General features: G+C 33.8%; 1 protein-coding gene across 3 annotated transcripts in view; it reads right to left on the bottom strand.

Moving 5' to 3' along the window:
* Nucleotides 1–16,017, bottom strand: part of Hasp (Hig-anchoring scaffold protein) — a 79,513-nt gene that overhangs the window by 17,317 nt on the left and 46,179 nt on the right. For all 3 annotated transcript variants that reach the window (XM_085194775.1, XM_085194777.1, XM_085194776.1), the window contains exons 4-13: nt 7,428–7,512; nt 7,007–7,113; nt 5,512–5,703; nt 5,179–5,355; nt 3,240–3,422; nt 2,352–2,531; nt 1,523–1,642; nt 1,326–1,437; nt 848–1,017; nt 146–237 (exon numbers count right to left, since the gene is read on the bottom strand). In XM_085194775.1, the coding sequence (XP_085050901.1) occupies nt 146–237; nt 848–1,017; nt 1,326–1,437; nt 1,523–1,642; nt 2,352–2,531; nt 3,240–3,422; nt 5,179–5,355; nt 5,512–5,703; nt 7,007–7,113; nt 7,428–7,512 (1,418 nt within the window). The remainder of the gene's footprint in view (nt 1–145; nt 238–847; nt 1,018–1,325; nt 1,438–1,522; nt 1,643–2,351; nt 2,532–3,239; nt 3,423–5,178; nt 5,356–5,511; nt 5,704–7,006; nt 7,114–7,427; nt 7,513–16,017) is intronic.

Here is a 16,017-nt window from a genome sequence, read left to right as displayed (position 1 = left end):
CACAGTGGTTCGGGGGACGACAGCGACCGTAAGATACGCCACTCAACGCGCAATATCTCAAAAATAAAAAATAGGCGGGAACTGAGAACAGAGTGACTTATCACTTTATTTAAATTTTAATAATATATGAATATTTAGCTAATACCTTTTTAACATATGGACGGTAATCGTACAATCCCATGTTGCCAACAAGTAGGACTTTACCATTTTCTATATAGCCAGGAAATGGACAGAAAACTGTAACAAAAAATGGATATATTTTATTATTACTCACAAGCTTATATTGAATATTATGAATATAAATGTAGATCATACTGTAAACTAAATTTTTATGTAAATAAGCAGATTGTTAGTTTTAATTGAGTCGAATCCATTGCGTTTACCACGCAGAATTAGATGACCTAAGCTTATGTGGCCTGATAAAGTGATCCAAAGATCCAAAGTCCTCGGGACTCTGATATTTTCCTATAGGACTAATGCTACTGACACTTCTATGTTGACGATCATTTATATGTTAACTTGACGATTCTTCATCTTTTATTAGGCTACAAAAGTTCTTGTTATGGCATAATTGAATAAAGAATATTTAGATTTTGATAATAGGCTTCAGGCCGTCGTAGCGTAGTGCGACAGCATTTCACTGTTAAGGTTTAATTCCCATTTGAAAAAATAATTATATTTAAATTTAATTGCCCTCTAAAAGGTCGCGGGAAGTAAGGAACAATAATAAATATCTAGTAAAGATATTATTATTCTAATATTGAACAAATACTGTTTTCATTATCAAGTACATTTTCGTTTGCTAGTAGTAAGACTTCTTTTAGTATCGCTATTACATATAAATTACCTTCATCACATTTAGGAGTTTCTCCACTCCAAACACCAAACGAACATACGACAATTGGATTGCCTTTCAGTTCGAATCCATCTTTGCATCGGAAACGTGCTTTCATACCGTGTTCGGTTTTCGGTGCTATAACCATGCCATTGCGAGGGAATTTTGGCATTTTTTTACATCTGTGAAATAAGAAGATATAATAATCAATTTTATAATTATTAGTGGGGCAGTATCCTATTAAAAACGAGACGGCTGTGGGTATTATCCGACTTGGGGCAATGGCTATATTTAAATCTTATACATTTCCTCGTTCTGCTAGACAAAACATGATGTTGACTTCTGCCATTTAACATGCCATATCTCAAAAATAGGCGGCGTGGACAAAATGTTTTAGCACTAGGTTCCCTTTGCCTATCCTGCTATGCGGGAATCAGCATGAAGCTGTTTTCTAATAATAGTTCGCACGATATTTGAATCTTTATCTGACCTCGCTGGTTGACACCTTGGTATTTGTGTCCACGTTCCATTATTACATGTTACAGCGACGTTATTGGACGGAAATTCATAATTCTCTTCGCATTCAACTACAATCATCTCGCCTAAAATATAAATATATAATTATTTTATTAATATTTGAATTATTCAAAGGGTTCACTGTAAACTAATTCTTTGTTTATAACCTACCATGCTGTACCATAGAGGAACTCCCAACTATTTGTGTATGTTCCTGCGTGTCATTTTCTCCTGTCCTGTTTTCCATTAAAACTACTTTACCCTGTGATACGTGAGGAACTACGCAAGGTGCTGGAATACGAAATAAGAAATATTATTTACAAAACATAAAGAGAAGGTTTTTTCAGGGGGAGAAGAGCCTTGACTTTAGCTTTTTAATTTTTTGTAAGCAAACAAATTGGGATAGGCAGGTTTTGCCGCCCCTTGTCCCTTTCCTATATATATATATCTAATGTTCGTTGTGGCTTGTACTGCTTTGCGAGTGAAGATAGGTATTCATTTTTTATATGTAGTGAATTTAACGTCCCCAAATTATGCAGCTGATAATTACTTATACGATAATCTTATTATTTTACATAGATATTTTTTTCGATAAATACTAAATTATTTTATATAGATTTTCATCCATATTAGTAACAAGATTTTAACACACTAGTTACCGCCCGCAACTTAGTTCACCTGAACTACAAAACTTAAAATCTTATTTTGTACCGTTTCCGTAGAAAGTTCGAAAAATCTCTGCTCTCTTACACTACCTAAGGAACCTTTGACTTGCAAAATTTTAGAATTCTAAGCTGCGTTGTTCGGGTTGGGTTGTCTATCAGTCACTCATTAACTACAGATATAGACAACCTATGTTGCTCTGATAGCAATTACAGTAAAACGATTAACTTTTTGTAATATAGTCAATAGCATTCCTCAATACATGGATTATATAAGAAAAGAAGAATTCACGTTAAACCAAACAAATTTCCATCTTTATTATATTAATGTAGATTACCTAAACATTGTGGTAAAGGATGACTCCAGGTCCCATCACTCTGACATATTGCAGACCCGTTTCCCTCCATTTTCATTCCATCTTGACATCTAAATATAATAGATGCTCCTAATCCAGTGCCTGATGAAATATTTTCGAGCCAACCGTTCCATAGTTGCCCCGGATGTCCACAGTTAATCTCTAAAATGTTTTTACAAACTTAATAAATCATAGGCAGTTTTTCCACATAGCAATGTTAAGATATGCCGTTCCCCATGCACCGCCTAATTTTAGAGACATTGCGTGTTGAGTGCCGGAATTGAACGCTGCGCTTTGTCTACTACAGCGGGAAATTCTCTCAGAGTGGGAATTGAAACCACAGCTGGCTCACACAGACATATGCTGTCCCAAAGCGCCACGATAGCCTCTGGTTCATAGTAAAACTCAATTTGCTCAGTTGCAACAAGTTATTCCCATTCATTCTGTAGCCTTTATTATTCTTCTTCAGTCTTACTGATATTAAAATCAGATTAACACATGGAACATTCTAGGATGTCTACCACATTAATTGAAATAATGCATTTTTTAGCCTCACTCTGCATCTAGCATATTACAGGGTAGGTACCTCTGCATTTTGACTGTTGAATACAGCGCTGCAGCTTGTCTTGTTACCAGAACAATGAAATAAAAATTATTCATTCCCTCCAGTGGGACTTGGTGGAAGTGGAACTCACCCCGGTCTTGTTTATAATCAGACCTTATAATTAGGCCTTAAAGAAATAATATAATAATAAATTTCATAATGAATACATGCTACAGGTGCACGTTTGCAAAGGATTAGCTGTCGTTAAAAAGATCGTTTACTTTTGGGATCTTAAGGCTTTATATACTTATTGTGAATACCCTTACCCTTACAAACAGGTTGAGTGCCTGACCATTTCTTATCGGCGCCACATCGTCTCGTTGCATCACCCACCAGGCGATATCCATATTTGCATTCATAAGATACCACGGAGTTGTATGCACAAGACGTATATACTGCTTTTCCGTGTCGCGGGGCTTCAGGTGGTGGACACTGCACCTGCGTCACCACTAAATGGCGACACATGTATTATATATTATAGTTTTATTTCATTCTAATTAATTAACTTGCATAATGAACCTTGAGATTTTTTAGATTATTTATTTAAGAATGAAATACCTTTGCCATGAGAAGTACCAGTGGATGATCTCATAGAAGTTTTAAATATGATGTTAGATATATTCATAGATAAAATCATTTTATATATTAGATATACGAGTACAATGATAGATTAGTCGTCACCCACTGCTGCAACTTTATTTATGTGGAATTTAAGACGTAAAGGAGAAAATCTCGTTTTTCTCGTACCCGGTATTTCGAGAAATCTCTCTTAGTGCTCATGTACACTCCCTGAGCTACCAAGTATATCAAATTTATGGGTCCAATAATTTCGTCTGTGCTTTGTCTGTCAGTTACTTATTAACGGAAGTGTTTTTATATTTGAATTAATAAGTTGTTATTTTTAGTTCAAGTAATGTTTCATTGGCCCTTGAAAAAATTGATAATGATGACAGATGTGTGATTCGATTTAATATATAACAGTATAACTAATTGTAACTATATTAATATTTTTCTGAATACCAATAGATAGATATTTTCTTCAATGTTAAATCTAGAAACATTACCATTATGTTTCATTAAGATGATACATCCATCCTTCTTAGCTGTAAGTCTTAATAATATTTTTCAATTTGTCTCAAAAGAAAATTTTATAAAACGGTATTATTCCAAAATTATTTGACAAATTATTTAAAAATTGATAAAACACATGCACAAAAAGGAAGCGACATGCGATGTTGGAATAAAACAAGAATATTTTCTTCACCTTTATTTACTACAGCACAGTAAATTCGAGATACTCCAAGAAGTAACAGATATAAGAGATAGGAAACTTACAATCTCAACATCAAAGCCTCATCTACATATATCATAAACTCATCTACAGTTAGCAATAACTTTAGGCTAAAGGCAGTAAGGTATTTGTCATAATTTGGTTACCATGGCCATGAAAATTTTGGTTTGTTTTGGAAAGATTGCACTAATATTATAGAATAACAATTCTATGTTGTCAACAACACTACGTAATTAATTCAAACTGTCCCCTTCTCTCCTTCTTAGCAGCAGGAAAGGAGAAAAAACGAATTTAAATTTATTAATCATAACTCAGTTTCTTAGGACGTCCCACTTGTTATTTTTTATAAATAATCCTATAATTGAATAAACAAAAAAATAAATAGAAAATTCTTGGTAAAAAGAAGCAAAACAGAAAAACATTAATTACACAATCAATAAACAGCAAACTTATTAAAAACAATCCAATTATTAAAGCTGAACAGACAAATCTAATTAGTATAAAAACAAAAACATTTAAAATCGAGGATATAATCCAAGTGGGAGATCCGTACCAATTGCGTCATGACAATGATATTGCTGATGATAGCCATGATAATATTGAAATACCAAGCGCCATGCCAACTAGTCACCGAGAACATTTATATTATTAAAATCCACGAGAATTCGAAAACCATGCAACATTCCAAATGAACGACACTGAAATCGGCAACTACATTGTCACGAAGCAATGCCAAACGCTGTATAAGATTAGAAATTGATTTCATTGATGAGCCTATTTTATTAAAGAGAAGTGTAAAGTGTGGCTAGAAACGTAAACAAAATGTGAGTCACTATAAATTCATATCTCCCAAAATATTAGACTCATCATTAAAATCGTTGAAAAGATATAATTATTTAATTGTATGTACTTACGGACACAGGTGGGTAGTTCTTTAGGTGTCCAGACACCCTCGGCCTGGCAGTAACGGTCTGGTTTGCCGACGAGCTCGAAGCCCTGCCCGCATTGCACGACCGCTCTACAGGCGTAGGTGTGGCATTCAGCTGTCACCCAGCCGTGGGGGACGTCCCCTGGTTCACCGCAGGATCGAGCTAAGAAAAGAAAAAAATATTATTTGTTGGTATAGCTACTTCATTTACAATTATATTTTTGACACAATCGCTTTAAACAAGTTTCTGCAAATTAAGTTATTCAATCTTAATCAAGATACAAACATACGCAGAAATTTTAAACATTAAATCACTTACGTTCGCAAGTAATGTCCGGTCCGTACCAAGACGCCTGCCCTTCAATAGCCAGGCACTTGGCTCGAGGGAACCCGTTGGTCACGTACCCGGTGTGGCAGTTGTACTGTATCGTAGCATCCAAGTCGAAGGTGGCTTGCTCTGGTAGGGCGGAGTGACGCGCGTGCTCTATGGTCGGTGGCTGGAGACAGTATACTGGGGAAATTTTATACTGATGTTAGATTTGGATTAATTATTTTATAGTTTACTACAATGAATCCGTTCCCGTAGGAATTTTGAGAATTTCTTAGTTCAATTTTCAATATTGATGATATTAATTAACTTATCAATATATATATATATCAATTCATAGTTTCAATTTTCTTAGTTCAGTAGTTTCGTCTGCGCGTTCGTTCAGTAACGCCACAGTTTTATAATATAGAGGTATAGATATAAGACAAATAATAGATTTTCAAATTATATGATAAAAAACGTAAAACGTATACGTAATACGAGATATATCATAAATATTATTTATTCACATTATTTTGTTTTCTTAAAATCCTAGAGAGAGCTTCCGTGAATAGACTTTCCTCTCTATTTTAGCTTCACGTTTTATCCGTAGCAGGGTACCCGGTGAGGACGGTGCGCCAATCGCTACGGTACTGCATATCTCTTTGGTCTCGTCAATTGTCATCAACCTTTTCATACATGCTAAGTATCCTCGATATTACGTTCAATAAAGTCTTCCGAGGTCTGCCCCTGAATCTCGTACCACCGTAGATGAGGTACGTAAAAGTGCTCATCAAGTATACATACTGCTTAATAGCAACGTCTTTGTAAAATAATTGTCCCTGAATCTTCGCTGGATTGATATTTCTAAAGAAATTTATTTCCAAATCAATTTTAGTTAACTATCATCTGTATTGAAATGTTTTTAATAAAAGAAGGGAGTTTCACTTACTGTCTCATGAAATATCACAAAGAAAATACTACAAATAGAAATACAATAATACTTGAAATCCAAGTGAAGCTACGATCAAACCACGAAACAATCGAGTTACTCGAGAGACAGTTGATTGCTGTCTCCGTTTTCCCTCGAGGTATCTTAATGAAAATCACAATTTCGATGAATTACAAAATACGTATTGAATTTACTAACGAAGCTAAGTATAGAAATTAAATTATATATTATGAGAATTGAATATAATAGAATTAAATGGAATGTTGAAAGAAGATTAGGGTCTCATTATACTCGTACATGCGAGGGTTGCGGGTTCGATATCCACTCAGAGGAATTAATTATTTTTATTTTCTCGCTTTGTTAGAATATTTTTTCTTCCGTTAGTTTTTTAGCCATTTCCATGGGATTTTTATAGTGCGTTCAAACATATCCTACCAATCAATAAATAAATATATATTTCGCGGTTTTGCTGCACTAATCACGTTCATATTATACCTAATATATTGGTATAATCAGGCAAAATCATAGATAGTAGGCAATACAAAGAAATCTTACTATTCTTTTTGCACGCTGGCGCCTGCCCTGCCCACTTTCCATCAGCCTGACAGCTTCTGGACTGAAGACCTACAACGTGGTACCCATGAGGACAGGAATATACTGCTCTGTAATACAATAAAATAAATATTTATGAAAACTGTAAATTAAGATGGTTGTGGGTTCGATTCTCCTTTGAGGAAGGAAAAATATATTTTCCAAAGTATGGAAGATCAATTAAAAAAGTTAAAAATGATAAAAACTTTTTGGGTTGGATGGTCTATTCATCAAGTAAGGCTATAGTCTATTTTACATCACATTGAATGTACCTGTGGTCAAAATTACCTCCCGCACTTAGAATGTGTCATACCAATGAGTTACCATTTGACCATACGGGCGAAGCCGCAAGTAGAAGTAAGTGATATAACAAAATAATAATTACTTGTCTCCAAAAAGTCTTCCAGTAAGCGTAACAGTGAGCGAGTCTTCCCCTATTTCAGGCTGCTCCAACTCGGGACACTCTCGGTCTGAAACAAACAAATATTGATAATGTTAAGTGCTTTATATCTTATCTATTCAACGCATGTTTTACGATTTGGAAAAAGATATAATTAGAATTAAATTTCTTAGAGATTGATGAAATTGGACGAGGCCAAAGAGTACGCAGAGACGCTAAGTTAAGATATATTTATAAAAATTAATTTGTTTAGCTTTTCAATTATGTACAAAAACTTTAAAAAAAATATATAATTCTAGGGTTGAGAACGCCACGATATCCAATATGGTAAATACTAAGAATTTCTAAAACTAGGTTATGCTCGAGCATGTCTGGTAACAATAACACTGGAAAAGCTGTAAAGTTGTTCAAAATAATAATATCAGACGCCGCTATAAAATATTCTAATCAGTCTTATTTATACTTCTCCTATATGTAAAATAAAGGTATTTTCACATAAATAAAATATTTTATAATACTAATTTTAATAGAAGTATCTAAAATTAGGCAGTGTATGGGGAAAGGAATGTGGCAATATTATGTTCTCTGTCTGCTTTGCTATATGCATATAATTATCATCTATCATTATTGAATCATTATGTTGTACTGCAATGGATAATTGCCCTAAAAATAGCGTTTTAATGCTCTAGTTCAGAATAGCTTCAATGTGGCAATTTGACGCATCAGGCCATAATGTTACTGCTAAGTTTTTTTACAACTGCCCACTGTATCCCGCGTATACTTACCCTGCAGTGAACAGAGAGTTAGATTTTAACCCTACTTGGGTTAAGATACTCTGTCCCTAAGTTTCCGCGCAATTTTCGACATATCACGTGCTATGTGGCAGTTCTCAACCACACTTTGTCTTGTTACCAGGGCGAGGAAATGTAAACAGTTCATTCCCCTGAGTGGGAATTGAACCTCTAAACTTTTGTTGTATAGTTTTGATACTAATGCATAGATGCCCTAAGAATAGCGTTTTAATGACCTAGTTCAGCATGGCTTGAAATATTGTAATGAGACGCCGCACGCTATAGTTCTTTGTTGGTTTAAATGTTTAGTTTTAAGTATAAGATACTAGTAATATCAATACATGTAGTAATAAGATTTTATTTAAAATATTTTTTTTAATAATTATATGATATAAAAAAATATATAAGGTCAAATCAATACATTTCATTTAATACTCACATTAATTGAGATGTGCAAAAATTTATTATCCGCCATTTTGTTGCGGCGGCCATTTTATATTAACAATAATATTCATTATAAAATGTCATCAGGACTGAATTCGTAATTTAAATTTCAGTTCAATCGGACATTAGGATCTGGGTCAAATTGAGTTTGCTTGGTGAAATTTCACATACACTAACAGACAGACTAACACGGCCATTCAATTAAAAGTTTGTAATTAAATGAGGTTTAAATTTTAAAACAAGTAAATGAGTTATAAACTAACACCTTTGAAAGTCATAATTTTCATTTCTTTTCATCTTTACATATTCTTCTTTTTAATTAGAAACGTAACGGTAAATAAAAGGTACAAAGAGGCCCCAATGGCACAAGGGTGTAATTGTAACGCAACTATTATAGGTTCGATCCCCACTCGAGGGAATCAATTATTAATTATTAATATTTTCATTTCTTCGCTCTGGCACCTAGATAAAAGTCTGGCTATGACTTCCTCCACTCAACAAGCAACAACGCCTTGAAATAATTAGCGGAAACTAGGGAACGGAGTGTCTTAAGGTTCCCTCTGCCTACTCTGATGTGTGTGGGGCACAGCGTGAGCAATTCTCTTATTTGTCTCATTAAGTAGAGTTTAGCTTAATGCCTTGCCCATCTGGCGTAGCTCGTATATGGCAAGGTAGGCAGTGGGAACCTTAAGACATTTAGTTTTTAAGTTATAGCGTGTTGAGTGGCGGAACTCTACGCCACGTTATGTCTTATTACCAGCAAATGAAATAATTTATTTCTCCAGGTATAAATTGAACCTATACTAACCACTTTGGCAAAAATGGAACGCAGTACCTTAACAGTAGATTAACACTACTTAACCTGCTACATGCGGGATAGGTACAACGTGAATAAAGGAGTAAAATAAGGGAAAATTGTAATTCATCTCTACCACATTTTTTTGGTATAAAATTAAAATTATTGCGTAATTCAACCGCACAGACAATAGCTAACAGAGACCAATTTGATTAAATTTGTTGAGGCAAATTTTAATTAAAACCCGACGGTGACAGATGAAAAAAAAAATATCTCATAAACTCATTTATGTTTTACGATATCTCGCTAACCGACAGTGAAAGCAAGAGGAGTATTTTTTATTGAAAGTTTTATTTCTAAAATTTAAATATTATGAGTATGTTTTAGAAAATGTAAACAAGTTTACGGTAAAATTTGGATAGAAACAATAAGTTGAGAGGTCACCCACCTCGGTTGATCTTCGAGAACACAGTATCCATAATACTAGAAAAAGGTCAGCTAAAAAGCATGAGGACTTCCCGAAAAGCATGTACGGATAGGTGATGACAGTGGACGAGGAGAAAGAGGTATCCTCTTTGGCTACCTACCTTGGATGAAACGTGAATTAAAAAAATATATATAATTTGGTAATTCATCATTCAACCCATTACAAAAGCAAAAAAAGCATAAGAATAAGAAAAATATATTAATGTGTTATACTTCTCACATATTATATGTGTTGCTAAACTAATTGTGTATTATACAAGAAAGCTCATTGAAATAAAGTTCTTACAGTACCGCTGGGCTTTCATATGCACTCAATTTAACTGGCCTACTTTACAAGTACGAAGTGGATGATTACTGCAGAAAGTTTCTTCTGCTAATACTATAAAAAATAACTAGGTACTACAAGTACAATGAAAATAATAGATTACTTTTGTTTGTTCTAGACCACTAATAGGGTATACATTTTTATTGAGTTATACCTTCTATTCAGCATAGCAGGATAGGAAGAAGGAAAGTAGTGTAGTAACACATTCTGTACTCCACTTTTCGCTCAGTTTTAGAGAAATTGACATTTAGTGGCGGAAATTAATGCCAATTTTTTGTTATGTTACCAGAGCTAGGAATAGATAACAATAACAAGAAATGTAATATTTAACATTTTCATTTCCTCGCTTTTGTAATGAGGCAAAGCGCGGGGTTGAGTTCCGTCATTCAACACACAATGCTACTAAAATCGGCGAAAAGTGGGAAACGGAAGTATCTTAACACTAGGTTCCCAGGTTCCTTCAACCAACTCTGTTACCATTTCTTTAAGCTAAAAAATTTAAAATCAGTTTAAGAAAAACATTGAATTAACACTAAATTCTCATCAGTTAACAAGAGAAATGCTTTAAATAAACTGGACAGACTTCATAATCTCTCTGAAAGTAGGTTAAAACTTTGTAATTATTAAGAGTAAAATTACCTTATCTGGAGGCTTGCATTTCCAAGGTTAACCATTCCTTTGTTATAATCGCCGACTCGTATGAAGCACACTTAAACCTGAGTTTAACGCTCTTATTTTGCCCCATTTTCCTTTATTTTGTGAGCGAAAGATTTCTAAAGGCTTCTTTCTAAATAGAACTAGTTGCGTTTCTTTTAACTTAGAATTATTTATACGTTTTTATATGAAGAGCTTTCCAGCTTCAAGCTTCTTTCGTAAAGTAAGATTGGTAGAGGAAAGTTTAGTGTTAAGACACTCCGGTCACTACCTTCTGATTAATTTTTGAGATATTACATTTTGAATGACGGATCTCTCAACTTCTTCGGCGTTCTTAATGAAAATAGTTTATTCCTGGGCATGGAAATCGAACACACAATCGAGTGTACAGTCAAACTCTATGATGCGCTACGATGGTCACTAAGAGGTTTTTTAGTGTTTTTAGCTTTAAGCTGTATTATGTATTATTATCGCACGTATTATGGTACCTAGAAACCTAGTATTTAGACACTCCGTTCTCATGAAGACATTGTGCGTTGACTGGCGGAACTCAACGCCGTCAGTAAAACTAAACAAAAGGTTTAAAAAGGCATTCGCCTTTTGTTAAATATAAATATATCGATTTAGCTTGTATATTATGTTTATGGGGCCTACATGATCCGTGGTCCGGACCCGGAAATTATACGAACATAGTCTTAAATATTTTATATACTAAAATATATATAAAAATAACTAGATAAATATAGTGATAATTTCAATATATATTTAGTAGAGACAGTGATTTCCATTAAGATACCACAAGAGGGAACTAACAACAATCAACTGTCTCTTGGGGCTTTTGATTATTTAGCGCATGGATTGGTGAAACACGAAGTTCGAGATATATACCTATTTGAACGTATATAGGTATATCATGTCGTACATATTTTTGAAGCTTACGGCACTATTAGTGTGACATTATATTTACATTTACAGAGTTCGTAGTGGCATAGCGTTTGACTGTTAATGCGATGGTTTTAGATTCGATTCGGGAGAACTGATTATTTTAATTTTTCCGCTTTGGTAACAAAATAGATAGATAAAGTTCTGCTGCATCTAACAAAAATCTTGAAAATTAGACAGCGTGGGGAACTTAACACTAGAGTTTTTCTTCCTACCCTAATATTCCCCTAAATAGCTGAGAAGAAAGGGTGAACGGTTTAAACTAATTATTAATATAAAATTGCTTTGAAATATCTACAAAAATAATGGATAATTCTGTCAAATCCGATATTCATTTAATATACATATATTCAGTAAAATTTAGTCCGGGGTTAATAATTCGTATTCAACCCGCGTTTATCTAGTGACGGGACGGTCTTAGCGGACTGACAGATACGGTCAAAAGGTACATTGTTACGTAAAATATACTATAGTTCTACACATAAAAATAAGAAAAAAATTAAGTTTAACCATTTTATATTGTAAAGAAGCATAATGCCAGTAAAAAAAACTGGTAAACCATTAATTTCATTAAAATTCAATCGTGTGGCAAGTGTTGTGGAAAGGATGAACGTCCGATTGTAGAAAACAATAATTCCTCTCGCGGTTGGCGCTTTTCATAATTTTCAATTTTTCTTTTTTTATTTTCTAAACTAATACCATTTATCTCCATATGGGATACGCTTCTGGTACAGAGTGAAACTAAAAAAGAAATTTTATTTAATACTATCATACAACTGCTGTTCTCACAGAAAAAAGAATTCATATAAACTGAACTAAATACTGTGTAAAATTGAAGACCCGCATCGACCTTAAAACTTTATTGTTGCTTGTAAAAGAACCGAGCAACGTGGCCGAAACTTGAAAATAAACAAGTTTGCTGACCTAACATCGTTTTAGTATCGAAATAAAGTGAAGAATTTAAAATAATAAAACCTATGAAAGAATATTCTCCAAACAAAATTTTTAGGGCATCAATGTTTACTTTAATCCATCGTACTGTAGTGGTAATTATAGCAAAAAAGCTGTAATAGTGACGGTTGGCTATTAAATAAGACATTCGAAGAAGTCTATTACTCGGAATTATTTTAGTTTCCCAATCCTGCTAACAAGACAAAGTGGCAGTACGTACCAGCTGGTAGAGGCCAATTCCTCACTTAATTAACATGTTTCTTTTTCTATATCGGGAGCTTTCGCCTATTACAGGTCAACTTTTGAGACATTGCATATTAATTGCAGAACTCTACGCTGAGCTTTGTCTTGTTACCGGTGCGGAACGTTGCGGAAAAATAAAAAAAAAAATCTTTTTCCCGATTAGAACGAACGAACGTCGAAATAGAACGAACGAACCAACAACCGTTACGTTAACAGTCGACAATTAAAAAAATAAAACGTAAACTTAACGTAAATTGAAATCGATGATCATAAAGTACTAGTATATAAGAAAAATAATTAATGTTGATGAAAATGTATAAAGTTTTCAGCTTTCTGATGTTGCTAATGGAATCATTTAATTTTTTTAATAATTAAATTAGAATTTTACGTAGGCTCAATTCCAAATGTAAATTTATTTAGCTCTAAAACTGATTTCAATCCTGGATATTTTAATGTTTCTTTGTAGAAAATTTGTCTGATTTTATTATATGTATACTAGGGATTAAACCTAGGTTTGTTAAACAAAGGAGGCACAATGTAACCGCGTCCGACTATAAACGTGACTGTGGGTTGATTTCCTACTCGGGGTAATTAATTATTTTTATTTCATCGAACATTATTTAATAATATCAGGCGGAGAGTGAGGAACAAAATGTCTTAACACTAGGTTTAGGCATACGTAATGTTAAAAAAAACTATACTGACTTTTCTTAGAATTCATTAATTAATTAATTCATCACATCCTATATTAAGATCCCAAAAAACATGGCACGTGCGTTATAGTAATATAGTCAATTTGTGGAAAAGGTTGAAAGGTCGGACGAGGGTTGCTCTGAGCGACGGGTTAACGGAGAGCCAGCTAGTAACATATGAAGTCGTTTGTCGTATTTTGTATGTTATTAAAGTTTGGTTCTTTAGATATTTGTAACGTACTATTTTCAGCTTTATGTTTTTTCCTATATAGAAGAGTAACATTCCTTCAGTATCATGCCTATGAATGTTACTTAAAAAGCATGAGGAAACCTACACGGAATGTATAAAGAGATTGATGAAAAACAAGTACATAACAATGCGACGAAAAACCATTTGAATATTCGTCTCTAATTAGATATTCATCATCATATTTTTTTCCAGGTTTACGCTGTATCCCACATGTAGCAGGATAGAGTCAGAGGGAGCCCAGAGTAAAGACACTCCGCTGCCCATTTTCCACCGATATCTGGATGATTTCTATGCATTGTCTCAACACCAGAATAAAGAAATAAAAATTTAAAATAAGATATTTAATTTGCTCGAGTGGGAAACAAACCCATAACCTGTCGCGCTTACAGTCACAAGCTTGTGCCTCTGCGCCAGGACTGGCCTCAATCATCATCATCATTTAGTAGCAGAAAATATTTTAAATTTATATATTTCAAACTACCTGTCATCCATATTGAACAACAACTTGAATTTCTAATATAAACCATAGTATAACAAAACATATATAAATGAATAACCGACTAAACAATCAAACTCGTTTCTCAGTATTTAATGTTTAAAGTAGTACACTCCGAACTTTACCTGCATTTTGTTACGTAACGTTTTAAAAGTTCGTTTCGAAAGCTTGACCAAGTTTTAATAGAGTGAATACAGGTGTCGGTCGAGAAATTTTCTTTTAACATATTTACAGTCATTTAGTATGGCCGCAATGGTCGAATGAAAAGCGAACTTTAAGGTTTTGGGTTCGATTCTCACTCGGAGAAATGAATTATTTATTCTGATAGTAATAGATAGTACTAAAGTTGAGGCCTAATGAGCTGTAGCTCGGTCTTCTTACTAATCACAGGCACCAGCAACTTACAACATGTTAGTGTTACAATGTTACAATAGTGTTACATGTTAGTGTATATCGCACACAGCAGAGTAGGCAGAGGGAACCTAATGTTAAGACACTCCGTTCCCCACTTTCTGCCGAATTCTGGAGGCATTGCGTGTTGAGTGAAAATTCAACGCCGCGCTTTGTCTCAACACCAGCGCAAAGAAATAGGAATATAAACGTAAATAAAATATTTTACTTCCTCGACTGGGGATCGAACCTATAACCGCTAGTACCTTATAATGATATGGTTGAAATAAATATGTTTTATTTATTTAAAAGTATAACACCATCCTAACAAATACTTATTTATCATTTTCTAACCAAAACGTTATTAGTAGACACAGTAGAGACCAGACCCATTCCACGTCAACCCAGACTGTATTGATCCGAAATAGCTCAATTCTGGCAAGTTTTAATTATCTGATCCTCAAATCAACGTATTAATTAGACTGTCTTTGACTTTCGACTTCTATATCGTGAATGACTTTCAGAAGACCACTTCATTTGGGTTTTCTCTCTTGCTACCTATCTTCAATTAGTACTTCAGTGTGATTTTGGATTGGACGAGTTGTAGCCCGCAACTTTGTTTGTGTTGATAGAAATTTTCGTTTTTTAAATTTTATACTGTCAATCTGTCTGTCTTTCTGTCTGTCTGTCAAGATGATTTTTCTCAAGAACGCCACGAGGTTTCAAGCTGAAATCAATACTGAATATCCAGGTGAAATCTCCTTAGAGCACAAAAAAATTAAGCTTCCAAATTACTACAATAAAAAGATAGATAAGATACATCGTTAACTTAAAAAAAAAACAATTTGAATCTTCAAATTTTCATCCCCACCTTTTTTAAAATATCAGTAACCTTAAGATTTTATATTTTTAAACTAGTATAATTATTTATTTTACACGACAAACAAGTTATTTTATTCAGATTTTCCAAGTTATTTCGCTATAATCATAATAAAATGACCCTGCTAGATGAATACGGTGGTCGTTCAAATATTCACTGCAGGTGCCTCGGTAATGGTCCTCTTGTAACCGCTAACAGAATTTGCGGCAGTGTGAAACTGAATTTATATTAGAAA

The sequence above is a fragment of the Heliconius melpomene genome, chromosome 12 (genome assembly GCF_056956725.1).
Source record: "Heliconius melpomene rosina isolate 202511_hmr_F chromosome 12, ASM5695672v1, whole genome shotgun sequence".
NCBI classification, from domain to species: Eukaryota; Metazoa; Arthropoda; class Insecta; order Lepidoptera; family Nymphalidae; genus Heliconius; species Heliconius melpomene.
Note: the sequence above shows the minus strand (reverse complement) of the source record. Positions and strands in the feature narration are given on the sequence as shown.